The 10000-nt window shown below is 40.5% G+C and overlaps 1 protein-coding gene across 1 annotated transcript in view; it reads right to left on the bottom strand.

Annotated features, from left to right (window-relative positions):
* Window positions 1-64: 64 nt before the first annotated feature.
* gpx3 (glutathione peroxidase 3) overlaps window positions 65-10000 on the bottom strand; it is a 13462-nt gene continuing 3526 nt past the window's right edge. Inside the window, exons 2-5 of the mRNA XM_037542336.1 lie at window positions 5730-5877; window positions 5291-5408; window positions 2230-2329; window positions 65-804 (exon numbers count right to left, since the gene is read on the bottom strand). Of these exons, the coding sequence (XP_037398233.1) occupies window positions 592-804; window positions 2230-2329; window positions 5291-5408; window positions 5730-5877 (579 nt within the window). The 3' untranslated portion in view covers window positions 65-591. The remainder of the gene's footprint in view (window positions 805-2229; window positions 2330-5290; window positions 5409-5729; window positions 5878-10000) is intronic.

Below are 10000 nucleotides of genomic sequence, written 5' to 3'. Positions count from 1 at the left end.
GCAGGAGCCTAACAGTTAAAAGCAGCGTTGGACATTTCCAGAGAAGTGGAAAAGGAACAGGCTATGACGTCTTGCACTGAAAACTTTATTGACAGGATGTTCAGACAGGCTTGAGCAGGGCTGAGTGGTCAGGTCAGGAAGATGGATGTGGCCGAAAGGAAGCAGCAGAGCAGCCTGAATGCACTGAAGAGCCGCTCTGGCCCCGACACTCCAGTCAGGCTTTGCAGAGGGTTCGCTTTCAAACCTGACCTTCATCAACACGTCACATCTCCAGCTCCACCAGCCAGCCCTGCCGAGTGACCTCACTCACTCTTCTCCTCAGTGTAAAGCAGCGTTCTTCACGGCCAGTCCCGGACGGTGACTGAGCTGGACAGTTGGGAGGTTTCCTCACCCAGACAGGCCGGACTCAGTTCACCAAGACTTTTATAAACTGAATCAGGCCTGTTCGACTCACAGCTCTTCAGCTCTGTGGCCCTTCAGGACTGGAAGTGAAGAACCTTGTAATGATCTAATTTACAAAAGGGTGTTTTTTAACATGGTAAATAGACACAGAACAGGATTACTCGAAATCATTCCAGATTCTGGAGTCGATTAGTGTTGGGAATACTGTTGACTGATCAGACGGATGATGTCGTTTCGGACTTCAGAGACACTCACCCTCGGAAACCACCTCTTCAAAGGCTTCCCGTTTGGTCCCACCAGAAACTTCTCAAAGTTCCACTTAATGTCGCTGACCTTCAGCGGGTCCCAGAACAGCCTGTTGGTGGGGTTCCCAAAGCTGTCGCCCACAGGTGGGCAGGCGTTCTAGAGAGAAGGAGAGAGAGAGGGGAAGGATTACATTAATCCCACCTTAATTTAAACCCCACTCAGTCTGCCAGGTGGGGTTTCGAATGCAGTAAAGCCTTAAAGCATCTACATTTCAGAGCTGATAAAGGGATTAAAGGAAACACTGCCTGCCTGCTGCTACTGAGCGGACATCTATAGCTGTGGCTATACAATAGCTGCTTTTCTCAGTTCAGCTTATAAGATCTGTTATAGTCATGGGTCAAAAAAGGTTAAAGGGACAGTTCAGTGGCAAACATACAAACCATTCCACCAATTTCTCCACATTTCAAGTTCAACGAGGTTTTATGTGAAACAATCTGTCACAGAGAAACATACAGTCATGATTGTTCACACTGATGGTGATCGGAACTAGAAGTTCTTAGGCAAAAGCATGTTTCATATAAACCTTTTATTTTTAATTACCATAATAAATAACTTTTAAATGTCCCAACCTTCATATTATTGCAGATTTGCAATAAAATGTAACACTTATTTTAAATTTTAAATGTTCTGTTTTAATTCCTAACTTTTACAGCTATTTTTTTGTGTTTTTATTTTATTAGAAAAAAATACATTTTAAATAAAATGAAATTGGTTTTTGCTTTTAAAAATGTTTCTTTTTTATATTTAACTTTTTTATTTTTATTCTTACCTTAACATTTTAAACTGTTAGTTATTTTTACATTTTAAAATATGTTTTTAATTACTGAGGAAGTTGATAAAAAGGGCGACATGCCGGCACTGTGGCTAGCCTCGGTTGGATTCCTGGCCAGGTCTCTGTGGAGTTTGGACTGTCAGGCCAATTGGAGATGCTAAATTGTCCCTCGATGTGAATGTCTGCCCTGTGATGGACTGGCGCTCTGTCCAGGGTGTTTCCTGCCTTCCCCCCAGTGATCCCTGGGATAGGCTCCGGCACCCCTCGACCCAGAAGGATAAGTGGTTTAGAAAATGTTTGTAGAAAACTAATTCAATAAACTGATAAAACAGGGATTAGGAAGATGGTGGCTTGGTTGGTTGATATCCACTCAGTTCATTCCATTAGAGTCGGAATAGTTCACAGTGATGATGATAGGAACCAGGTGTAGTTTAATGCCTTTAAAAGCTCCCTCACAAACGTTATTCCTCAAAATGGTTACATTGGAGGATGGAGTAGCTTTCAAGTAAAGCCGCAGCATGAAGTTTGAGTTTACGTTACGTTTACATCACTTCAGTGAGTTTATTGGCTGGTTGCAAATCAGAAATCTGACTACTGGTTGACTCATGTAGACTCTTGTTTCCCCCGTCAGCCGATTACTCAAAAGCATGTAAACGTGTTCATTGGCTTACTGAAGAAATCTGATTTTCTACAGTCATCGGATTAAGCGCATGTAAACACTGTTAATACTTGAGGAGAAAGGTCTTTACCTTCAGGAAGGTGAACAGGCTCTGCTCCTTCTCTCCGTTCACATTGCCCTTTTCAAATAGCTGGAAATTTGGAACGAAGCCGCTGCCTGGGCGGACGTGCCTGTGAATGCAATCAAAAACCTGATAAAGTGCTGTAGGTGTGTCTACAAGGCAAACAGAGTCTAACAGGGCCTCTAAGCCCATGGAAGCATCATTCAGGGTGCTAAGTCGGTCAACATAGAGCTGCAGCCAAAGGAACTGTGCCACCAAAACGTAATTAATCACGCCAGCGAAAAGTCACATTTAACCCAAACACAACTGGTCAGCCGAGACATGTATGGTGTCAGATGTTTTCTTCACTAGTTTCGCTCTGGAGCTTCGAAGCTTTGAAGCTAAGGTGGCTAACAAGTAATGGAGGCTTAAGCCACATCGATTAGAATCGCGCAACATACTTTTATCTATAAAAGGTCTATTTCTGAACCTTTGGGGGGCCCTGATCAGCACCTACACCAGGGGTCTTACCCTCACAATAATCATGTTCGTTGTGTACAAGAATAGAGCGAGAATGCCAGATCTATGCATAAGTGTGAGCACCCTCTGTCAAGTTCTATTCATTTGCTGAGTTAACATGTTGGAAAATAACTTAAAATGTGCCATAACTTTTACACAGGCCACTCTTTATGATTTCTAATCTGTTCAAATTCAGCAAATAAACAGTAACTGCGCATTAAAATGTGCAGGGGTTTTTACAGATGCTTATTTTCACGTTCATTTTCACAATTCATTAATCGGGTGTTTCCAAACTTTTGCCTAACACTACAGTTATTTAATTTTAATCAAGAAAAATGTAAGAAAATCTCTAGAGCCACTGTGTTTCTGACTAATCGTCTTAAATGAAAGGCCTCTTTTGGTTCCTGGTGGTGGTGCCAAACAATTCTATTACTCTACTAGATTCTATCAACTCTATTAGAGATACTGAACAACTCAACATGGTTTGAGGTGAGTGTGAGATGGTTTAGGCATGTAGTTAACACCATGCTAATTGACGAGCATGAGCTTCCAGTACTCGTTAACTACCTTCGATTTACATAGAAGTATAGTTCATTTTATTGAGTAAACATAAATACTGTTATATTTCACAAGTATACTTTATGCATTAAGTATACTAATATCATTGTCCCGGTACTGTAATTGTAAGTGTACTATTTCAATGCTGGGATCTAATTGGCCCACTTTTGCTTGTTAGAGTAGTAAACTTTGAGTACGCAACCAGTTTACATCTTAAGCTTTATTTTGTACTGCAAATGTACTGTGCAACCTAGTAAAAGTGAATTTATAGCACTGTTAGTTTATGAAAGTACACATTGAGATGGACTCTCACTAAACTACCAGTGCAAGTATACTTGTAAATTTAAATTCATTTAATATAATCGCACAAAATGTTCGTATCTCTACAATGGTAACTTTACAGGAGAAGGAAAAAACCTACTTTACTTTCAATGTAAGTCAATGGAAACAGACTTTTTTCAGAGTCATTTTGGGCCGTTTCTTTTGGTCCATCCATCATGAGATTTACACACAATGTAAATAACAACACGCATTTTCAAATAATGTCAAAGACTGAAAAATGAGGTTTTGTTCCAACAACAGTGATAATACTTTGGGATAGTGTAGTGGTTAACACCTCTGCCTTCTGCACTGTAGACTGGGCTTCAATCCTACACCATACCAATAAGAGTCCTTGGGCAAGACTCCTAACACAACCTTGGCCTGCCTATTTAAAATGGTCCAACTGTAAGTCGCTCTGGATAAGAGCGTCAGCCAAATGCCGTAAATGTAAATACTCAGTTCACTACTTATATACAATTTCCTGCACTTTAAAGCGTACGACTACTTTTCTATCTACCTATTAATTTTTATGCTTGAAATATACCTTTAACTGTATTTTAGGTAGACCTGCCATTACATAATATGAACACTATCACATATCTAAAAAAATCATACTCAGGATTAGAAATATATTTGTAATCAATTGATGCCAAATTATAAGAATATAAAAGTTCAAATCGACGTTCCAGTTCAAAAGAAAACACAACAAACACACAGTTTGATGTTAAAACGTCTGTTACGCAGCTTCTCCGAAGTCTACAGAAGTGCAGAGAGGCCATGAGGTAGGTATCCATTTCTAGATTGCTATCTTGAGATAACAAGTTAACTACCTAGTGATCTCAAGATAATGAAGTTGCTGTCTTAAGATAAAGAGTTTGTTATCTTGTGATCTCAAGATAACAATCCAAAAAAATTATAGCAACAGCTCTTGGCCTCTCTGGCTGCCCACAAACAGGTTGGACTTCTCTTTAATTTGCGTAAAAGATCGTTCGGTTCCATCTGCGTAGTATTCACTCTAAGATATTCCACACCAAACTACAAGCCAAGTGCACTTACACTTTATCACTTTATGTACAGGGCAAAAATGTTTAATTATACTTTTCGTAAATACATCGATAAAAAATTTACTACAAGCAAAGGCCAAATATACTTAGACTTGTGTGTATACTTGTCAGTATAAACTAAGTATACTGAAGTATAATTTTAGTATGTAGTACTTTTAGTACTTTCATAAGTACATTAAAAGTAAACCGAAAGTGCACTCACCTAATTTTAGGTTAAAATAACATACTAATAGGCGGTCTACTAAGAATCACCAAATATGGCTTGATTGTCCAGCTACATTTAAGGTATACTTAAACATACCTTAACACTTTCAAGGCCCCCCCCCCAAATTTAGATCTATAAAATAAGCCCAGTGTTGGCCTTAAAAAAACATATATGCTGTGATTACGAAGTGCTGAGTGCCTCCTGCAGGCCTGGACTCCGAAACAACAGACTGTGTCAGATGACTCTGTCGCTTGAAGGCCACATAACTGTTGCCAAACTGGTCTTCGTGCCTCTTAGATGTCTTTTCTGATTAAAAACTGCCGACTGATGAACCAGTGGTGGTCCGTGACTCCGGCTTCATAAAGCTGCACTTAAAAGGCAATTTGATCACTAAGATCTCCTCCATACTTCAAAAGCTACTCACTTTAGGATGGCCAAGATTTCATTATTGGACCCGGGCTCTTGTAACCCAAATTGGTTGCAAGGAAATCCGAGGATGGTGAAGCCCAGATGCTTCAGTTCATCATGTAGTGCATTCAGTTCTGAGTGGGAGAAGAACAGAGTACCATAAGACCATCGATATCAGTGTTGTCTCTGGGTTTACTTACTTTTGGCAGTCATTGCGTTGACGTAATATGTACTTCGTTCATGTGGAAATTATACACACATTTGAATTCAATGCTTTCTTTTTCAACATGACAGAATCATTACATTACAATAACACACCAGCAAGGGTTAAACATAAGCTCAAATACTTCTACTAACGTTTGTACCAGCTCAAATATTGACACGCAAACAGTGTCAGTGTCCTTGGACGAGCTTTCTATGTTTTTAAAGTTTTTTTTTTTGGTCATGCCACTTACCCACATACTGGAAGGTAAGTCCTCAGAAGCTGGCCACGTTCAAGATGAGGACGTACTTCCCAGCATACTGACGCAAAGGAATGTGGCTTCCATTTAAAGTATTGGCCCCATAATCAAATATGGAGCCGTCCACATCTTGGTTACATAACTGAAATAGATGAATGAATGAATGAATTAAAGAAATTTAATCTTTACTCTGTACACATGGAAGATTTTTTAAGGCCCCATATTACAGAAATGTCCTTTTTGGAGATGTGGATGAAATACGTAAACACTAAATCACACAGTCCACAAGTGAAAACTAAACTGTTTTGAAGTCATTTGTTTTTGTGACGTCACGAAAACCAACATATTTGCATAAACCAGCCTATTCAGCCTACAGCAGTTTAGCTGAAGATCATTTACATAAAACACTCTGGATGGATGAAGAGAAGTTCATAAATGCTCATGCAAAAACGAATGGGTTGCTTTTGGTGCATACACCCAAGCAAACATTACAAGTAGACCCCAAATGCAATACAGATGGTGGTCATGGGACCTTTAAAGGCAGGTTAAATCTTATAAATCATGTTCAATCAGTCATGACCAGGACCATAGTGATCATGAACAAGTAGTTGAGTATTATACTCGCATCTCATTTTGAACATCGAGTTCACTGGTCAAGAACATGACCCATGTCCAAAATAAATACAAAGTCAGTATTCAAATACTGCTTTGAGCAAAACTTCAGTCAATATTTTAAATCTGAGTTGAGCAATGTTTGCTACACCTCAGTCTGACATGGTACCATAACATCTCATCTAAGATGTAGAATGAATAAGCAAATCCATAAATACTGGTAAACTGGTGCACATGTACACAGCACGCCACCTTCAGTACTTCACCCTCCATTTATTGAATCCCCAGTCAAAACAACCACTCAGTACAAGTTATACATTTTCCAGGAAATATTTCCAAAGAAATATTCCATTTGCCTGAGGCAAGGGGAAGTCAAATGTCAATGCAATCAATGAAACTGATGAAAAGAGGCAGAGAAAATGGGGCTCCTAACAACCACCTGGAAGACCTGGACTGTCCCCATTAGATAAACAGCACTTAAAGCTTTTGAGATCTAAAAAAATCCATGTTATTCTGCCCATCCTTCCACTGTGAGAAGATGACTCAGGGCTATGGGTCTGAAAGGATCTGTAGCTGATCAAGAAGAACCTCACTAGGAAAAGGAGACGGACACATCAAGCAAAGAAGCTGAAGGAGGGACTGACCACCCCAGAGTCCACTGAATGGGTTTAATTACTTCAGAAAATCATCAACCAGATTTCCAATTGAAAGCAAGTCTCCTGGAAAGAATGGAAGCTGGCAGAAACCTTGTTAGTGCTACAGAGAACCACTTTCTTTAAAGAACCATACACAATTCACTGTCCATCAATCTAAAGAACCATTTCATCAACCATTTACAACCAGTACCAAGCCTCATTTCTTAGAAAACACATTCAATATTTCTATCCTGCTTCAGGTGCGCACGGGAACGTCAGGGCAGCAAGAGTTACTGAAAATGTATGGCATTAAATGCGCCACTGGTCTTCTGTCCTGAGGAAAGCAGTTAATCTGCCTCATGTGGTGTGAAAGCTAACACGACGCCGTGTCTTCGTTTTCTTTTACACCGTTGCCTTGGCAACGAGCCCCGGCTGCTTGTTCTCATAGAAACGAAGATCATCATCATATGAACAATCACTAATTAATGAATCTGCAACTCGGGATGATATTAGAACATGAATATATAACAACAAATGCAAATACTGAAATATATCATCTTATCTGGTCACATATAAGCTTATACGATTAACAGAGAAAGATATTATACTCAGCAGTCTAAACTACTTTATGCAGGCCAGTGTGCAGTTAGCTGGACGTTAATGTGAAAAAAAAGCCAAATATTTAAGCTGGTGTAGGTGTTAGATGTGTGTTGGTTGTTGTGGTGTAAGTGTTAGCAGTGTGTTGGTTGTTGTGGTGTAGGTGGTAGCTGTGTGTTGGTTGTTGTGGTGTAAGTGTTAGCTGTGTGTTGGTTGTTGTGGTGTAAGTGTTACCTGTGTGTTGGTTGTTGTGGTGTAGGTGTTACCTGTGTGTTGATTGTTGTGGTGCAGGTGTTAGATGTGTGTTGGTTGTTATGGTGTAAGTGGTAGCTGTGTGTTGGTTGTTGTGGTGCAGGTGTTAGCTGTGTGTTGATTGTTGTGGTGTAGGTGTTAGCTGTATGTTGGTTGTTGTGGTGTAGGTGTTAGCAATGTGTTGGTTGTTGTGGTGTAAGTGTTATCTGTTTGTTGGTTGTTGTGGTGTAGGTGTTAGCTGTGTGTTGGTTGTTATGGTGTAGGTGTTATCTGTGTGGGTTGTTATTGTGTAGGTGTTAGCAGTGTGTTGGTTGTTGTGGTGCAAGTGTTAGCTGTGTGTTGGTTGTTGTGGTGTAGGTGTTAGCTGTGTGTTGGTTGTTGTGGTGTAAGTGTTAGATGTGTGTTGGTTGTTGTGGTGTAAGTGTTAGATGTGTGTTGGTTGTTGTGGTGTAAATGCTACCTGTGTGTTGGTTGTTGTGGTGCAGGTGTTAGATGTGTGTTGGTTGTTATGGTGTAAGTGTTAGCTGTGTGTTGGTTGTTGTGGTGTAGGTGTTAGCTGTGTGTTGGTTGTTGTGGTGTAAGTGTTAGATGTGTGTTGGTTGTTGTGGTGTAAGTGTTAGATGTGTGTTGGTTGTTGTGGTGTAAATGCTACCTGTGTGTTGGTTGTTGTGGTGCAGGTGTTAGATGTGTGTTGGTTGTTGTGGTGTAAGTGGTAGCTGTGTGTTGGTTGTTGTGGTGTAGGTGTTAGCAATGTGTTGGTTGTTGTGGTGTAAGTGTTATCTGTTTGTTGGTTGTTGTGGTGTAGGTGTTAGCATTGTGTTGATTATTGTGGTGTAGGTGTTAGCTGTGTGTTGGTTGTTGTGGTGTAGGTGTTAGCTGTGTGTTGGTTGTTATGGTGTAGGTGTTATCTGTGTGGGTTGTTATTGTGTAGGTGTTAGCAGTGTGTTGGTTGTTGTGGTGCAAGTGTTAGCTGTGTGTTGGTTGTTGTGGTGTAGGTGTTAGCTGTGTGTTGGTTGTTGTGGTGTAGGTGTTAGCTGTGTGTTGGTTGTTGTGGTGTAGGTGGTAGCTGTGTGTTGGTTGTTATGGTGTAAGTGTAATCTGTGTGTTGGTTGTTATGGTGTAAGTGGTAGCTGTGTGTTGGTTGTTGTGGTGTAAGTGTTATCTGTTTGTTGGTTGTTGTGGTGTAGGTGTTAGCATTGCGTTGTTTGTTCTGGTGTAGGTGTTAGCTGTGTGTTGGTTGTTGTGGTGTAGGTGTTAGCAGTGTGTTGGTTGTTGTGGTGTAGGTGTTAGCAATGTGTTGGTTGTTGTGGTGTAAGTGTTATCTGTTTGTTGGTTGTTGTGGTGTAGGTGTTAGCATTGCGTTGATTGTTGTGGTGTAGGTGTTAGCTGTGTGTTGGTTGTTGTGGTGTAGGTGTTAGCAGTGTGTTGGTTGTTGTGGTGTAAGTGTTAGCTGTGTGTTGGTTGTTGTGGTGTAGGTGTTAGATGTGTGTTGGTTGTTGTGGTGTAAGTGTTAGCATTGTGTTGATTGTTGTGGTGTAGCTGTTAGCTGTGTGTTGGTTGTTGTGGTGTAGGTGTTAGCTGTGTGTTGGTTGTTATGGTGTAAGTGTTAGATGTGTGTTGGTTGTTGTGGTGTAGATGTCAGCTGTAAGTTGATTGTAGTGGAGTAGGTGTTACCTCTGTGTTGGTTGTTGATTGTAGTGGTGTAGGTGTTAGATGTGTGTTGGTTGTTTTGGTGTAGGTGTCTCCTGTAAGTTGGTTGTTGTGGTGTAGGTGTTATCTGTGTGTTGGTTGTTGTGGTGTAGGTGTTACCTGTGTGTTGGTTGTTGTGGTGTAAGTATTATCTGTGTGTTGGTTGTTGTGGTGTAGGTGTTACCTGTGTGTTGGTTGTTGTGGTGTAAGTGTTAGATGTGTGTTGGTTGTTGTGGTGTAGGTGTCTCCTGTAAGTTAGTTGTTGTGGTGTAGGTGTTAGATGTGTGTTGGTTGTTGTGGTGTAGGTGTCTCCTGTAAGTTAGTTGTTGTGGTGTAGGTGTTAGATGTGTGTTGGTTGTTGTGGTGTAGGTGTTAGATGTGTGTTGGTTGTTTTGGTGTAGGTGTCTCCTGTAAGTTGGTTGTTGTGGTGTAGGTGTTATCTGTGTGTTGGTTGTTGTGGTGTAGGTGTTACCTGTGTGT

Source organism: Pygocentrus nattereri, chromosome 11 (genome assembly GCF_015220715.1).
Source record: "Pygocentrus nattereri isolate fPygNat1 chromosome 11, fPygNat1.pri, whole genome shotgun sequence".
Classification (NCBI taxonomy): Eukaryota; Metazoa; Chordata; class Actinopteri; order Characiformes; family Serrasalmidae; genus Pygocentrus; species Pygocentrus nattereri.
The sequence above is the reverse complement of the archived record's forward strand: the minus strand, read 5'-3'. Positions and strand labels throughout refer to the sequence as shown.